Here is a 16,887-nt window from a genome sequence, read left to right as displayed (position 1 = left end):
GAGTCTCACCTCGGTCAACGTTATATGTCGCATATGTCGCTATGCATGAGAACGACAACGACATCGCAGGTCTTCGGTTCCCACAGAGCCACATATCTTGAGCCATCTTGGCCTCGCTACCCCTCGATTTTGGATGTTTGGGGGAGAATTTTTCAAACCATCACCTCCTGCCCGTGTCGAGAGGCGGGTCCGGGCCATGGCCGCCTCCAGCCTTTGTCGTGATCAGAGAGGGCTGGTATTTTGGCGGAGAACACGGGGCATGGAGCTCATTCGGCCTATTGTATGGCATTGTTGGTGACGCGGGTCCTCGCGGGTCCTGGGCTGGTGAGGGCTGATTCTGCTGCCCTCTTCACGCTCGGAATCTTTTCTATTTAAGCTTCTCTCTCCCTCCTCTCCTCTTCCTCCTCTCACACGACTTCGACCGGTCAACGTCACCCAGAAATCGCAGGAAGCTGTACCAGGCCTTCTCCTGAAACGCAAGCTTCACAGGTTTACCATCTTTGACTTTTCATCATTGACATCATTGAGATCTTCTTACTTTGACCTCCTCACAATTTTCACTCTGCGTTCAACCTCCGACTTCAAGGGCTCGACTTTGTCGAATTTTTCTTCGCTTTCTTTTCACCAGCCCACCGCTTCCACCGCTTCCTTGGTCACTTAACGGTGGCCATTCCCCAGTTTGTGAGCAGCTTGAGCACCCGGAACCCAACTTCTCGGCGTCAGGTCTTTTCCCGGCTTTTTCTTGGTCAGCTCTAGGTTGTCTTGTGCTCTCCAGCCTCATACCAAGCTCTTGTTTGTTGTAAGTTTCAATGTGACAAGTCACACATCCACACATACAGTGCCGGTTATTTCCGTCCAGCAACACTTTACCTCTACCTCATCCATCCCTTCCCCCTTACCAGAAACCTCCATTTCTTTGTTCTCGCCCGCACTGCGGCTTGTCAACCCCCGTGGCCCGCTCGGGGGCTCAACACCGCCATCGGGCCGCACACATCGCGACGCGGGCGTGCACATGACCGGTCAGGCGACGGGGCTGACAGTTTCTCCATTCACGCAGGACAGTGAATAACACCATCGACAGTATCGTCCCGACATCCAAGCAAATTTATCCCACAATCAATACCAATGGATCCCAACATCCCAGCTACCGAGACAAAGGTCCTGACCACGGACAAGCGCGGCCGTCCCCTCCGGGCAGATGCTGTCGTCCTGATGCACCGTGGGTGGGAGTTCCGACCCCAGTACCCGCCGACAGAACAGACCCGAGTTAGGAAGATAACCAACCAGCTCAAAGAGTGGGCCAAGAGGGGATTCCGGCCTTCCGCTGCGCCTAACATCTCTAGGGACGACCTGCTCTACCTCCAGCAGATATTCCCACGGCTTCGCCGGTTTGGCGGCCAGCCTCAGCTACGGCTACGCCAGTGGCTCGACATCCACCAAGACCGTATTCAGGGTTGGCCCCTCGGCGACTTTCTCAACACCGAGGAAGAGGACCAGCAGCGCGGTATTGAGCCTCGCCAGCCCGGCTGTCCCCCGGAAGTGATGGAGGCCTGGAGGACACATCCTGGTAAGTCTTTTCTCTGTCGCACTGCCGATACTTGCAGATAGTGTTCAGCTGTTCAATACACTTGTCCACAGACTGACATATCTCTCCAGAGAACCCGAACCGTCAAGTCGGCGCTGCCCAGGCACCCGCGCAGGGGACTCAGCCAACACAGCGGGCTCAAGCGGCACAGCAACCTCAACAGACCGGGTTGGGGCAGTGGCAACATACACTCCCATCTTATCCGCCTGGTCCTCTATCTAACTACAGTGGCCAACTAAACTCCGCTGCCGCTGCGTCTGGCGCTCCGCAACACAACTTCGGGAACCTGCCGGCACCCACAGTCGCCTTCCCGTCCCCCAACCGCGGGCTTTTCGATGCTTCACAGCAGCAGCAGCAGCATCAATCGCCACAGGAAGAGGTGCCGCTGCTTCGGCAGCAAACCAACGATTCGGTTGCCCCACCATTCAACCCTTCGTATGGTCAAGATATCCCGATCGCGCCTGAGCTGCTTCGCGAGCCAACCAATCATTGGGTACGGCCAAGATATCCCGATTCCGCCTGAGCTGCCTCCCATATCGAACCAGACTTCTGGCCAGCTATATAGCGGCAACAATAACAACCCCTTGGCAGCGTTGCCGGAACCGCAACAACCGCAACCGTTTTTGCTGGGCTTTGTGTTGGGGCCGTCGCGAAGGGGGGGGAGGGGGACCGCCAAGGGGACAAATTGTGCACGGGGTTGAGGATGCCGTGAAGGGGGGTTTTGTCTCGCGAAGGGTTCGCAAGTCGGCTTGGCGGCGGGTGTTTGTAATTTTTTTTTCTCTCTTTCTTTCTTTGTGAATACCAAAAAAAAACACAAGCGGACGTTGCCTCTTACTAGAATTGTTTTGTAATGACATGTGATTTGTGACCTATGTTTAGTCGACTTGTATTTTTCACGCTCCCATCCCTCTACCACTTCTCTGAAGGAAATTTTGTGAAATTCGACACCATAGCTCTACAGCCCTGCACCGCTACCAAAGCAATCATACTTGCTCCAAATTTTAGGCTCCAGAAGCAGCACCCCCATCGACTTCACGCTACTCGTCGCTGGTACTGCAATCACCTAGTAAGCCCATACATACCTTACGTCCTGTCACGCATGACTAAGTCATCATACAGAAATGTATAGGACAGTCGGTAAACATCATCCTTTTACAACTAATGCAACCAATTCATCAAAACCTCAGCTTTCGCCATTTCAGGGCACGTTTTACCACCACACTTCGGTGTCCCCAACATGGAGATTCAACCAGTTTCGATACACGTTATCCGCTCCCGCGTCAATCGACCGACGTGTTTTGGCGGTAGCACCAGCATCTTGTACTAGCACGAGGCAGAAGAGTCGTTGCTCCGTCCTGAGAAGAAACACTTCTGCATGCCGTGTGTCGACATCGGGCAGACTCATGAAAGGTGTCCCTACGGACTGCGCCCGGAACCAAAACCGCTCCTGCGTGGAATGTCGCCGGGGACATGAGACTTGTGTTGAGGAACCAGAGCTCATGGCACCCTCTTGCGCGCTGGCATCCGTACTCTCCAGGCCCATTACGACGCCAACACTGCCCTCCTGTCCCCGCGTGTCAAGAAGAGTGCCACCGACAAGGCCAAACGCCCTGTCTTGACGCGCAGTCGCGACCTAGTCTGAGATAACGCTTGCGAAGCGAAGGGCCACGGAACATATCGAGCGCCCCGAATTCTAGTCGCAGAGCCACGTCCTCCTCCCACAATATTCTCTCATTTTTTCTTTCTCCCTCTTCCACAGCGACCTCAAATTATGGAATCAACCAGGTAACATTGCGCATCATATCCCAACAAGCGTTGACGAACTCCCATGCAAGCGGTCCGAGAGCTCGTATTTCTCACTGACAAACGCACAGATTCTCAAAGTCAACCTGGGTCTATTGTTTAGCACTAGTAAATCCAACATAGACACACATCACCTGTTTTCGGTCCAACCCCGCTCAGTATTTCAGCTGTCCGGCATCGGCCATCGTTCAGACAGTCTCCAGACCTCGAAATTCGGCATTGTCCGGACCTTCCTCGCGCCGACTCAGAACATATTTTTCCCAGAGCAGAGGGGAAGAAGGGAGAAGGTCAACATCCACTTTGGGACTAGCGCGATCGTCTCCCGGAGCCCGCGGGGACGGGAGCGAACAGCGGGATTGGAGATCCAGGACCACCGGGACCCGAGGGGAGAGTCGAGACCGGGGTGTTGGGGCAAAAGGTGGGTGTGCGATGAGAAAGTTGAGGGAAAGCTTGCGAGAAACAACTGATGCTGCAGAGAAAAGAGTTCCAAGACACACCCAAACACCAAAACGGCCTCGGCCGAGGCTTCGAGGGTCTTGGCATGCCCAGAGCACACACCACCTCGGGTTCAACACCCCAGCCGACTGGAGCTACACCTCCAAGGACGCTAAATCTTTGTTCCCCTCTTACTATTGCCTTGCTGGAGGGCATCAATCGAGATAGTGTAGGAAAAGAAACTCGGTAAATGTGCAACAGCAAGACTCTAAGTTGAGCAAAGCCAAACCAACTGCAATTTACGAATACCACACAAGCTTCCCCACCAATCTCGAATCTGGACTCCAAACAACAACTGCCCACTGCAACCTCAAATCACAAACGACACCCCCCAGCATCGACGATCGCCCCATCCCCAGGGGCATTTCACCACCCCTGCGAGCCTTGGTATCCTTGGCAAGCTTGGCAACATTCTTATCCCGACGGCCCATGCACCCAAATATCTTTACCGAATCAACCCACACCCACGACACTGCAGTAAGAAGACATCGGTCATTCCACCGTCGAAAATCTGTCAACGCAAAGCAGCCCCGGCAATTGCGACCTTTGCCGAACCCGAAACCCCATGCAAACCACTCAAGCCGCGAAGGTAGACGCACGTTCCTGTCCGTCAACAACCGAAAAATGCCAGCCGCACGGCCGGTAACCTCGAAATTACCTGATTGAGTTGAGTTGAGATCTGCGTTTATCCGTCCGTCCGTTCGTCCAGCTCGTGTGCTCGCTCGACTTCGTCCTCGTCCTCTTGTCCGGCTCCCCGTCTGCCCACACAGATTGTAGACACACACACATCTCGTGCTCGCGCGGACTACGGTGAGTCGGGTCAGATCACAACAAATCAATATCTGGAAGATAGGAAACTCTCAATCTCACCATCCTAACGTTAAATGCTGAACCCGACTTAAACCCGGGGCTAGGCATTGCATGCCATGGTTCGATCGACAACCATGTGGTGGCTCACCCATGGAATGGGGGGCTTCAAGGGCTTGAACTGCAGTGAAACATGACGCAAGGCAGGCTGACTGGCTGACTTGTGATCAACAAACCTTAGTTGCTTTTTTTCATGATCCACTTAGCAGGCCCTGAAGAAAAGATTCATCCTTGATAACCTCACTCGGTAGGACAGCCTTGCTGTCTTGCCCGCAGTCAACAGTACACTCACTAGTTATAGGCATGGGGGGATGGAACCACTGGCAACTTCCGGACCCCCGAGCCCCGACCAGCGAGACACAATTCGAGACATCCTGGGGGGGTCGGAGTGAGACTTTCAGGACATCCCACGCGGACGTTCGGAATGCGAATCAACTTGATGATCCATCCTTCGTCTCCGCACTAACTAACACTTGGGACATCGTCATTTTCGTCTAGTTTTGTATATCACCGTCGACTGGTACTCAAGAGCGCGTCAAAAGCGGGAAGGACACCCTAGAACATGATCCATGGGCAAAAAAATCCGAGTACGGGTAACACCGACTACTGATGGAATTGACGGATCACATTTACAAATTACTCATATCCAAGCCGTTCATCGTGGTATCTCAAAATGGCAGTTGCCAAAACCAGAAGCGAAAAGAGAAACTGACTCCCCAACCCTAGCCTTAGTGTCATGCCGCATCCGGCCCCACCATCAATCACCAGACAACAACACCCCGCAGGTACACTCGGACGCCCCTCAAGTCCGGCACATCCTGCCGTTGTTGTCAACCGTCCAGGCATCGCTACCGACAGTCAGGAGACCGTAGAACAACGACGCCGGGTCCCACTTGTTCTTGATGCTCAGCAAGCGATCGTAATTGACGCCAAAGAAGGTCTCCTTCCAGTCAGGCTGGTGGAAGTCAGCCTCGTTCACGTACGTGCCGCTGCCGGGGGTGACAGCTTCCACCTGAGGCACAATCTCGCGCGTGATCCGTTGTTGGTCGGCCAACATCGCAGGCCAGGCTGCCGGGTCCGAACTCCATGGCGTTACGAGTTGGAGCTGGATGGTGGTGTCCCGCCACTGTGGGAGCACTGCATTGCTGGGAGAACCCGGAAGCGCGCTATAGTTGGCTGCACTGGCAGCCAGGATCACGCCGTTGCTGGTCAGGTTCTGAATCACGGCCTGTAGCCCATCGTTGTTGTTGACCAGCACAGAGCGCGGGATCAAGCGAGAGCCAAACTGGTACGACTCGACCGCAAAGTTGCCGTTGGGAAGCGGCCCCATGTACTTGTTGTAGTGATCTAGGAACGAAAGCGTGGTGTACTCCGCCACGAACGGGATGGCCAGCTCGGCTAACTTGGCCGTGAAAGGCGCGAGGACCGTGTCCCTGACATAGTCGGCTGTGCTGTTGTAGACAGTAACAGGGCGAATCATCACGCCTTGGGGGGCGATGGTGTACAGGACATCAGCGCCTTGGTCCGTCATGCCGGGAAGCAGGGCATGCAGGGTCGAGATGGCCTCGTTCAAGTTCTCCTTAGTCGTCAGAGCGGACGCGAACTGGACGATCCCCCCGCCGATCTTGGCGGCCGGATGGGTCCGGACGGTCATGCTGACAACGACGGCGAAGGTGCCGGGGCCGCCCCCGGAAAGCGCCCAGAACAAATCGCTGTTCTCAGTGGGGGACGCGGTGACGAGCCGGCCATCGGCGGTCACAACTTCGTACGCGAGAACCTGATCGGCACCCATGCCAAAGCTCGTGCTGAGCGACGAGTGGCCGCCGCCTTGAGTGAAGCCAGCAAGCCCAACGGTCGGGCACTCACCCGTGACGGCCACTACGCCGGCAGCGTCGGCAGCCTCAGCCGCCTGGTAGCCCATGACACCAGCGCCGATCTTCATCGCCGTGCCAGTGAACTGGGAATCCGACCAGGGGATGAAGTCGATGCTGTTTAGGTGGTGCGTCCAGATGGCCAGCGCGCCGGCACCGGTCGAGCGGCCAAAATAGCTGGGAACACCCATGTAAGTCGAGCGATCCCAACAATGTGGAAAAGTGGACAGGGGAATAGGGGGGAGAAGCGGGGTACGCACTCATGGCCGGTGTTGCGCACCACCAAGCGCACCTTGTTCACGCTGGCAAACCTGATAGCCGCTTGGATATCGGCAGCGCCTCTCACGTTGATCGCATAGCTCACATAATTGCCGAGCCGGCACGGGGTCGAAGTTGGGGTGAAAGGATCGCAGCTCTGGTTTGCAAAGAAGGCTTGCATGACGGAAGAAGCCGATTCTAAGCTATCGACAGGAGCAGTTAGTCCGGGCTCGCCATCCATCATCCATGCTCAATATCGCCATAGCAGGACGAGGCGAAGAAACAGAAGCCAGTAGAATATGAGGGGAAAACGAACTGGGTCCCAGGCACCGTCCAGGCGGCTTGCAAGTTCGCACACGCTACAGCATCGTAGGTTGGGTCATGGCAGACAGACCCCAGGGGCACTGTTGCGGACAGACGACCACCCACGGTGCTGTTGAGCTGAGACCATGTGGTCTGGCTGGGCCATTCGGGATCGCTGGGGAGTCTGAGGCACTGCTTGGAGGTGGCCCCGGCGACGCAGACCCCGAGGGTGACGGCGGCGTCGACTACTCTCATTTTTCTTTATCTTTTTTGCTGGCGGGCTGTTAAGAATGAACGGACGGAGAAATCGGCTGCGATTCTCCCAAAGATGGAGGTAACGAGAGCGGGGGAGTAAGCGAGGCTGACGAGGCGTCCTCGATTGTTCAAAAAGAGTGTCGGCAATGCAGCATTCAGCAACAGGAAGGCGCCAAGGCTGTCATTCCTTCCTCTAGTTCTTATATCAATCTGCTGTCTCTAATCGGCCCCTTGAGTTGCACTTTCCCCCTGACGGGAGCCTCGGCCAGCCGTCGCACAAAGGGGCGAAGTCCGTTCAGGCTGCCAGGCACAGACCACACAGCCAACGCCGGTGGAGTGAATATTGGTTCTGCCAGTTGCCAGCGAGGTTGGCCCGTTGCCTTGGTTGGGAAGGCCTGCCCGGTGTTCCTCCCCAGTTGGGAACCTCCGGCGATTCTGGACAAAATTGGGCGAGCTAGACGCGCTCAAGCCACGGGGGCCCGCCATCAACAAATACTCGCACGAGTCAAGGAGAATTTGTCCCATCCTCCCACACTTACCCACTACGTGCAGGTTCTAGACGCTCGCCGTTCGACCTTCAATGACGCCTCTCATGCCCAAGGAGGAGTTCTCCGAAGAGCCTGTGCGGTTTTCACTGCCCTCTCGAGAGGACCCTGATATCCACACATAACCCACTCCCACTCATGCAAACGCAACGGGAACAAAATGGCCCGAGGTGCGAAATACCTATCGACGCGCCCCTCTCAATTTTGCGGCTTCCAACAAGCCGACTTTGCATTCACAGGAACTGCCCCCTGAGCCTCCCACCTACACTAGGCCCCCCGGCCTCGTTTCCCCGCAAACACTTTCCCATTCGGTCCTGTTTCGGTGTGGCAGGACGCATGGTAAAGCAGGTTCATGACGGTCTCACAATTGCAGATGTCCATGGATGCAACCCCATGCCCGACAGATCGGTCTGCAATTCTGGCACTTGACGGGCGAATCGACTGTGCCGCGGATGAGAGGATTGCGCTCGCAGAGTTCTCCTCGGGCCGCGTTGAACCCTTAAGATCGACCAATGGGCGGAGACGCTAAATCCCATTTCGGTCGAATAGGCGCCTCTCCACCGCGGGGAAACCCCCTAAAAAGCGTTAGAGCCAAACCCCCCTGGCCGTCAAAGCGATGCCCCTGTGGCTCCGCCTTGGCCTTCAGAGGCTGCAAGCAGGTCCCCTGGCCCAGACCGGTCACTGCACATGTCAAAAGACGACTTCCCAAATCGCACCTCGCCCTCCGACACTACTCGGCAAAGACTGAACAACAGAATTGCTGCTAGACTGCGAAGAGCAGGTCCGGCCGTCTCCTTGGAGGGCGCTGTCGGAGGACCCGGCGGCCATCCCTAGTCCTTCCCACGTTTTTCGTGCGCTTCTGCGGCCGACTGAGCTAGTGTTTGACGAGCAAGCACGAAGCTTCATATGTCTTATCGTAGTGTAGGTCGAAGGACGAACTCGACAAGGGACCTGGAGAAAACCGTGGGAATCATGGAAAATCATGGCATCGAGGGGTGCAGCTAGTCGCGTTGCGCAACATCGTGCCGATGTGCAACGGTCCTTGCCTCGTGCCATACCCTGCGCACATCCTTTCCACACTATTTCCAGACGTCCACATGCAAGTTACGACTACACTAGTTAGTGTACGTCGTTCCTGACACCGCGGTCCTGCGGAGACCATGGCCCTGGCAGACCTGACAGGCCGCACGCACCTCTCGGCCCTCGCTGGCTCTACGCTCTCCACTTCTTTGCGATCGAGGGAAGCCCTGGATTAGGGCTGTCGATGGGTGGCCACTTTGCGAGCATCATCACTTGCGGGAGGATAATGCGGGAGATCTTCTCCCCTTCGCCCCCTCACCTCTTCAGCCCAGGAGTGCTCCCATCCCTGTTCCCACCACCACATCCCGTTGATTCGAGTCAAGGTCTCGCCAGGCCCGACCCCACTGCCCCCTCTGAGGTTCCATTTCTCGATCTGCGTCTCGCCTAATAATTTGATAGAAAGTCGCGGGTCTCCCATCCGTCGTCTCATCCATCAACTTGGCGGGAGCTCTTCGTCATTCCGCGTTCGTTCCTCGCCCCGTTCGACGCTGCTTCGCTCACTACAACAAGCCAGCACCATATGGGATAAGTGCAACCACAACCACAACCACAACCACAACCACACGCGACACCTTCGACCTCGACAGCCATATCCAGTATGAGGCCAATATTCAGCCTGGCTGTTGCCTTTCTGGCAGCCCTGGTGCCGCGGGTGGTGGTGGCCCAGGATATGTCTGCGGTGCTCCAGCAACTCCCACAATGTGCGGTATGTTGACATCAGACCTTTGGAAGAAATGGGGAGACGAGAAAAGACAACGGTCTTGGAATCTCGACCTAGGGTATGGAGAGAAGCAGCCGACTGATGGGATGCTTTGTGATTCAACAGCTTTCCTGCCTTGTCGACGGCGTAACACACTCGTCCTGCTCCCAGGACTTAACGCCAGGCTGTATCTGCAACAACGAAGCGCTTCAAACGAATATTTCGACATGTGTCACCAAGCACTGTACGGTCAAGGAGTCGTTGGGTATGTATCCCAGTCTAGATGTTTCTCAGTTTCCCAGCGTCTCTCCTTCGGTGCTAACGCCTCAAAGTGGCCAAAAACGCTACGGATACAGCATGCGGCCTGCCGGTGCGCAACCGGGCCTCCACGTACGACACGACATCCATGGTACTAGCCTCGATCTCGATCGGCCTCGTGATCATCAGGGTATGCTTCAAGCTCTTTGTCATGCGCAACATGGCGAAGGACGATTACGTGGTCATTGTCCTAGTGCTCTTCGCCCTCCCCAGTCTCGTGCTTATCCACATCGGCACCGCGCCCGACACAGGCAAGGACATCTGGGCTCTGCGACCTGACCAGATCACGCACTTCCTCCTCTACTTTTACCTCATGGCCATCTTCTACTTCATCCAGGTCGCCCTCGTCAAGCTGTGCCTGCTCTTTTTCTACCTGCGTATCTTCCCCAGCCAGGGTGTTCGGCGGCTGCTCTGGGGCACCATGGTCTTCACCGTGCTGTTCGGCGTCTTCTTCACGATCCTCACCATCTTCGAGTGCACCCCCATGAGCTACTTCTGGAACCAGTGGGACGGTGAGCACGAGGGCATGTGCCTCAACGTCAGCGCGATCGCTTGGTCCAACGCCGCCATTAGCATCGCCCTCGATGTCTGGATGCTCGCGATCCCGCTCGGCCAGATCCGCTCGCTCAACCTGCACTGGAAGAAAAAGATCGGCGTGGCCATGATGTTCATCGTCGGCACCTTCGTCACCATCGTCTCCATCATCCGCCTGCACGCCATCGTCTCCTTCGCTAGCTCCGCCAACGTCACCTGGGACAACTTCCCCGTCCTGCTCTGGTCCACCGTTGAAATCAACGTCGGCATCATGTGCACCTGCATGCCCACCTTACGCCTCATGCTCGTCCGCTACTTCCCCCGTCTCGGCGGCGGCAGCAGCTATGCCAACCGCGGCCGCGGGTACTACCCAAGCATTGGTGGTGGTGGTCCCCACGGCGGCCGATCCGGCGGCGCTAGTGGTGCTGGTGGTGCCGGCATGAGCGGCAGATCCGGCAAACTGGGCGGTAGCGGCCTGGACACGAACGACAGGTCAATGCTTAGCCACAAGGGTTTGCCCCTAGGCAACGTCGCGACCACAACCTTCGGGGGTGATGACACCTATGTCGGGCACGACGATGACCTCACGACCAGGACGCCTGGGAGCAGCGGCAGCATTGATTCGATGACCGCGTCCAAGGGCGCTACGGGGACGGGGATCATTCGGCATCAGACGTTTGCCGTGCAGTATGATGACGATGATGAGACGAATTTGGTGGAGATGGGGGAGTTAAGGGGGAGAAACTTGGAGGCGGTGGGTGAGAATGGGATGCAAAGGCCGCAGAGGACGCATCGGTTGCATCCGCAGCATCAGTATACGAGGGACAAGGAGGAGGTTTGATATGTTTTGTAGGGTGGGTCTGGTTTGTTTTCTTGGGCTGGTCGGGTTGGTCGGGTTGGTCGGGTTGGTCTGGTTCTGGTTCCGGTTCTGGTGTTACATTTTGGGATACCCTTTACTTTGTCTAGCGGTGTGTGGATTTTGAGGTGTATCTAGGGTGGGTAGTCGGGTGAACGATTCTTCTATGTGATTATCAAAAATAGGGGTTCGGTTACTCGGGCGGAAAGGTTATAAATAATTAATACGCAAGTTCATAACATCATTCCCGTCGTCCGTGGCCTTCTACCAACCTATGGTGACTATTCCACACTTGCCATTGGGGCCAACTACGAAACTCGTTTCCACTCACTCAAATCATGAGTCCTTTGCATGGCGTGGAGGTATCTTACATGATGACTACGTTCTGAGTTGAACGTTTTTTTTCTTTTGTTTCAATGAGGGTTAGCGCTGGACAGTCAGACAAGTCTTGATTAGTGCCCAACGCCAGCTATTCGAAAGAGTTTGTGAAAAAAGTCAACTCTTAGATTAATTAGCCATCGAGTGAAACATGCTTGGGGCCAGAGCCTCTGTCAACCATCAATTTTATGGTGTCGGGATTAATTCAACCACGGTATAACTTATCCGTGCTCACTGAGTACATAGCTTAGGGGTTAATTATTAGGCCCGGCCACAAACTTCCGAGTGTCCCACAAGTTACACCAGCACGCACGGTGGTGGCTTTGGAGAGCAATTGCTAGCGTCAAAGTTGTTGTTTCGTTGTTCCCACGTTGTTCTTTCGAGACACCCCGAGTTTGAGAGCAGTTTGGAATTTGAATGCGGATTCTAAGCATCTTAATTACATAATTACACAATTCCCCTTGTTTCATACTTCCCGTAAAATCACTTCCAGAGCCGCTCTTAATTATGATGTTCAATTCAACCCGAATACATAGAGAAAAGATAGAAAAGACGATGCTAATTAGAGTGCGCAACCAATTGAATTACCAGATAAGGAAATCATACCCTAGCCAACTGAGCCCGTACCGTGACTTCGACTCTCAGAGCAAGTCTCCGCCAGTCTGTGAGCTCGCCTAGCTAAATACTGTACTTTGTGTTGAGGGGGTGATATATACAACATCCATCCATTCATTCACATATCCCGTTTCATATCTACCATCCCACTTTACCCCTTTTAATAGAGATACCAAACACCCGTTTCGTCAGCTGACTCAGCCATCTTGACGGGGCTCTTAGTTGTTGTTCCGGCCGTTGCCGTTACCGTTCTTGTTTTGGCCGCCCTGGTGGTGGGGCTTACGCGTCTCAAGCTCTTCCTCATCGCGACGGTTGTTGTTGTTGCGGCCGTTGCCATTCTTGTTCTGACCGCCCTGGTGGTGAGGTTCGCGGGTCTCCAAGTCCTCGGTATCACGGCGGTTGTTGTTCTTGTTGCGGCCATTGCCTTGGCCGGCGTTGTTTTGACCACCCTGATGGTGAGGTTCACGGGTCTCGAGCTCTTCCTCATCGCGGCGGTTGTTGTTGTTGCGGCCGTTACCATTCTTGTTCTGACCACCTTGGTGATGCGGCTCACGAGTCTCGAGCTCGTCTTCAGAGTCACGACGGTTGTTGTTGTTACGTCCGTTGCCGTTCTTGTTCTGACCACCCTGGTGGTGAGGCTCGCGAGTCTCAATCTCCTCAGAATCGCGGCGGTTGTTGTTGTTCCGGCCATTGCCATTCTTGTTCTGACCACCTTGGTGATGAGGCTCGCGGGTCTCCAGCTCGTCCTCAGAGTCACGACGGTTGTTGTTGTTTCGGCCATTGCCGTTCTTGTTCTGGCCTCCCTGATGGTGAGGCTCGCGAGTCTCGAGCTCCTCTTCATCACGGCGGTTGTTGTTGTTGCGGCCATTGCCTTGACCGTTCTTGTTCTGACCGCCCTGGTGATGCGGCTCACGGGTCTCTACCTCAGAGTCTCGGCGGTTGTTGTTACCATTCCGGCCGTTGCCCTGGTTCTTGTTCTGGCCACCCTGGTGATGGGGTTCGCGGGTCTCAAGCTCCTCCTCATCGCGGCGGTTGTTGTTGTTCCGGCCATTGCCGTTCTTGTTCTGACCGCCCTGGTGATGGGGCTGTGGATGGTATTAGCGTGACTACTATGACAGACAACCAGCCTATAACAGGGGTATTGACGAAACGGTAGACTTACAAGACCATAGGCAGGCACAGCCAAGGCCAAGACGGGAACCTAACACACAACCTCGGTCAGCCCCATGATTTCCCAAACCCCAGCTCCGATCTCGAATTCAACATACCGCCAGCCGGGCAACCTCGGTGCCAGTGGGAGCGAAGCTGAACGCCGAGACCGCCGAGGTGGCGATCACGCTCGCGACAAGGAACTGTCCAAAAGTGGCATGCATCTTGGCGGTGTTGATATAAGAGAAAACTCAACGAGTGATCGAAAGTGAAAAAACGCCGGCCAGCAGCGGGTGACAAATATTCAGATCAACGAAGGAAAGAATGAACCGAAGTGACCTGAAGGCACCGGGGCTTCAAGCGGCTCTGAGATAAGAAGTTGAGAGAATGAGGATGGGAAGAGACAGATAACAAGACTCCGCAACGCCGAGACCTCGAGTATTTGTATCTGTGATGTGGAGGGTTCACAACCCCCTTCTTTTCTAGAGATGTACGAGATCTGACGTCTCCAATAGGGAAAAGGGGACTTTTTCGTCTTTGCCCATCATTCTCCCCAAACATCTACAATCCAATCACGGCCCGGGCCCGTGGCGAAGCAACAGGGGAGAAAAGAGGTAAGCTCTCCTATGTGGAAGAGTTAAGACGGTCAGAAACGAGTCAGGAGGTTGTGGCATCGCTTCATGATGCGCGCGCTCTGGAGTCGGCTGGGGGGGCGTATGGGTCGAGGCGGCTGGGTCACCCGTAGTAGGCCTGCTCGGTTGGCTGCCGATGGACGAAAGAAGAAAAACTGGGGGAAAACTTGAGATGAAATCTTCCAGGTGTCAGGCTGATGGGCGACATGGGGTCCTTGGTGTTTTGGGTTGGGGGAGAACCACGGGGATATGGTTCGAACTTTGCTAGGGGGAAACGAAGAAGAGACGATTCCCTTGTTACCTAGTATTGGTCCTGCAGTGGGTGCCCGAAGTGGACGGCATGGTCCGCAGTGTCCGGTGCATTGGCCTGGGTCAACCGTCAGGCCAGGCTATACGGGCCGTTTGGGAGAAAGACAATGTCAACATGGTGGCTAGAGTGGGCTGTGGAGGTGATGTCAATGTCGAATTCTTGGTTCGAGTGCGTGCCAAGGGGGGACGATCATGAACGACGTCCAGGCCGCCTTGGCCTCAAGCTGGTCTCTGGTTGATGGCCTTTTTTACCCGTTGTTGCCCGTTTTGGCGGGCTGCCAAGTCTTCAAACGCTGGTGCGGTGTGGTGCCCCTGTTACAGCACCCCCAGTTCAACGATCCAGGGCCACCAATCAGACCCCGGTCATCCCCAGTTTTACCCTCAACAATCCCGGCCGGTTCCTGGGCCAGATCCCCGAGTTTGAAGCTCGCTTGGCATTCCCGAACACCACAGTCTCACTTATTGGAGACCCCTGCCGTTACACATCACGACCTGCGCCAAGACGAAACACAGAGTGCAACGCCCCATTGTCGAGAACATTCACCTCCAAATCGCCAAATTGCCTTTCGAGAACAGAAAGCAACTTGCCCCGGCCGAAGCTGTCGTCTCATCTCATGTCGCGAGCTCGGACCCTCATTGTCTCTTTCAAGCGCCAGACCCCAGCGTTGGCAGGGTGAAACTTGAACTGTGCCTCAGCGCATGCCCCAGACGGTCGTGACCAGGTTGGCCTCCTAGTCAAGCTTTCCGACAGGCAGCGGGAGGCTTTGATTTTCTGCATAATCGACGTGTAAATCGTCGATTTTCCCATGGAAGCTCGCTTGGCCTTTCGCTTTCGCGTCCACTTGCTTCTGTCTCTGGATAATCTTGGATTTTGTCGACAGTGAACGCCTTAGACAGGATAGTAGCTGCTTGTCCGTGTGCTGGCACTTGGGACATTTACGTTCTTTTCGTTGTTCCTTTATTCCAGCTTCATCACCACCCGCTAATGGTCCACTAATCCTCTTACCTCTATTAACTAATAATTCTCACCGTCCACCATGCCAAGTGACGACTACACACCGATACCTCTCCTCGAGGAGGAGAAGCAAATCGAGTCCGAGCCTTGGAAGCGTCGGTCTAGCGATTCCAGCCTAAGGCTGTTCTTCCAGACAGAAAACGGTCGGAGGATAGAACCTCACTGGATCTGGATCGCCCACGTCGCGTCGCTCTCGATCTCCATCACCCTCTTTACGCTCGCGTTCTGCTTACACAATGCGCGGCCGTCCAACCTTACTGTCACGACGGAGTATTCCACCTATTGTAAGTTTTGAGTCCTTCCAAGATGGAAAGACCGCGTGTTATTAACGGGCTATGTGTGACCCTCAGCACCCGCAGCACCTGTTGTGAAGTATGATACAGTCCGGTACAACCTGACACCCGTGATGGAATGGTCACCCTATGTCGGCAAGGGGCCAGAAGTCGACGACGAGTGGGAGAAAATCTCCAGAGGTAAGCCCCCCCTCCCCTCCCCCTCTCCCTATCTGACAGAACCAAGTCTGACACAAAACCCCACAGTCGGCGACATGATGATATCCCACGAAGAAGTCGAACGCCTAGGCCTCTCCGCCGACTCCCTAAAGATCACTGACCCCAAGACCGGCCGCGAGGGCTACCGCGCGGCCATTGAAGTCTTCCATCAGCTGCACTGTCTTAACCTGCTGCGGCAGTTTACCTGGAAGGAGCACTACTCCCATACGGGGGGCGATATTGACGCGCCTGTGGCGGATATCAGGGGGCATGTTGGTATGTATTCTTGTTTGCTTCCCTCTTTAACCCAGTATTGTTTAACCCAATATTGTTGTCCTGTTCTTTGAAGGGAAATTTACTAACGGCGGCTAGACCACTGCCTGGAAACGCTGCGGATGACCCTGATGTGTCAGGCGGATATTGGCGTGTTCACCTTCAAGGTGTACCCGGAGCTGGGCGACAATGACCCGTGGCCGGACTTTTCGACGCTGCACACATGCCGGAACTTTGAAGATATTCGGACGTGGGCGCGGGATCGGGCTGTGACGTGGGATGATAATGCGTGATGAGAGTGAGACTAGACCGTGAGATGAGAGACGAAGCGTTTGTTATGTGCGGCTGAGGGGAACATGGGACATCAGTGAAACGGTCGAGATGACCGTTTGTGCTTCTATTTTAGCATGAGCTTGGAGCTGCTTGATGTACAAGGAGATGCTGTGTATGGTATTATACCCAATCAAAACCAACATATCGCCCAAATGCCGTGCTTACAAAGTTCCCAAGACCCATGCGTGTAATCCTTCATATGCCGCAAAAATGCATTCCCAT

The 16,887-nt window shown here is 55.0% G+C and overlaps 5 protein-coding genes across 5 annotated transcripts; 3 read left to right on the top strand and 2 right to left on the bottom strand.

The window, feature by feature from the left end:
* Positions 1 to 1,125: 1,125 nt before the first annotated feature.
* Positions 1,126 to 2,108, top strand: C8A04DRAFT_27221 (uncharacterized protein; the record flags this gene model as incomplete). Its single annotated transcript, XM_062780224.1, has 2 exons — positions 1,126 to 1,567; positions 1,657 to 2,108. The coding sequence occupies 2 exons, from the start codon at positions 1,126 to 1,128 to the stop codon at positions 2,106 to 2,108; spliced, it is 894 nt and encodes a 297-aa protein (XP_062638344.1).
* Positions 2,109 to 5,552: 3,444 nt separating this feature from the next.
* Positions 5,553 to 7,437, bottom strand: C8A04DRAFT_36112 (uncharacterized protein; the record flags this gene model as incomplete). The annotated part of the gene is made up of 3 exons (XM_062783409.1): positions 5,553 to 6,798; positions 6,882 to 7,082; positions 7,196 to 7,437. 3 exons carry the CDS (start codon positions 7,435 to 7,437, stop codon positions 5,553 to 5,555), a joined length of 1,689 nt encoding a protein of 562 aa, XP_062638343.1.
* A 2,223-nt stretch (positions 7,438 to 9,660) lies between these two features.
* Positions 9,661 to 11,455, top strand: C8A04DRAFT_27219 (CFEM domain-containing protein; the record flags this gene model as incomplete). Its single annotated transcript, XM_062780223.1, has 3 exons — positions 9,661 to 9,768; positions 9,889 to 10,027; positions 10,095 to 11,455. The coding sequence occupies 3 exons, from the start codon at positions 9,661 to 9,663 to the stop codon at positions 11,453 to 11,455; spliced, it is 1,608 nt and encodes a 535-aa protein (XP_062638342.1).
* Positions 11,456 to 12,681: 1,226 nt separating this feature from the next.
* Positions 12,682 to 13,836, bottom strand: C8A04DRAFT_27218 (uncharacterized protein; the record flags this gene model as incomplete). The annotated part of the gene is made up of 3 exons (XM_062780222.1): positions 12,682 to 13,548; positions 13,626 to 13,664; positions 13,732 to 13,836. The coding sequence occupies 3 exons, from the start codon at positions 13,834 to 13,836 to the stop codon at positions 12,682 to 12,684; spliced, it is 1,011 nt and encodes a 336-aa protein (XP_062638341.1).
* Positions 13,837 to 15,590: 1,754 nt separating this feature from the next.
* C8A04DRAFT_36111 (uncharacterized protein) lies at positions 15,591 to 16,625 on the top strand (the record flags this gene model as incomplete). The annotated part of the gene is made up of 4 exons (XM_062783408.1): positions 15,591 to 15,852; positions 15,919 to 16,041; positions 16,108 to 16,335; positions 16,432 to 16,625. The coding sequence occupies 4 exons, from the start codon at positions 15,591 to 15,593 to the stop codon at positions 16,623 to 16,625; spliced, it is 807 nt and encodes a 268-aa protein (XP_062638340.1).
* Between the last annotated feature and the right edge of the window lie 262 nt (positions 16,626 to 16,887).

The sequence above is a fragment of the Dichotomopilus funicola genome, assembly GCF_033296635.1.
Source record: "Dichotomopilus funicola strain CBS 141.50 unplaced genomic scaffold C8A04scaffold_19, whole genome shotgun sequence".
Taxonomy (NCBI): domain Eukaryota; kingdom Fungi; phylum Ascomycota; class Sordariomycetes; order Sordariales; family Chaetomiaceae; genus Dichotomopilus; species Dichotomopilus funicola.
Note: the sequence above shows the minus strand (reverse complement) of the source record. Positions and strands in the feature narration are given on the sequence as shown.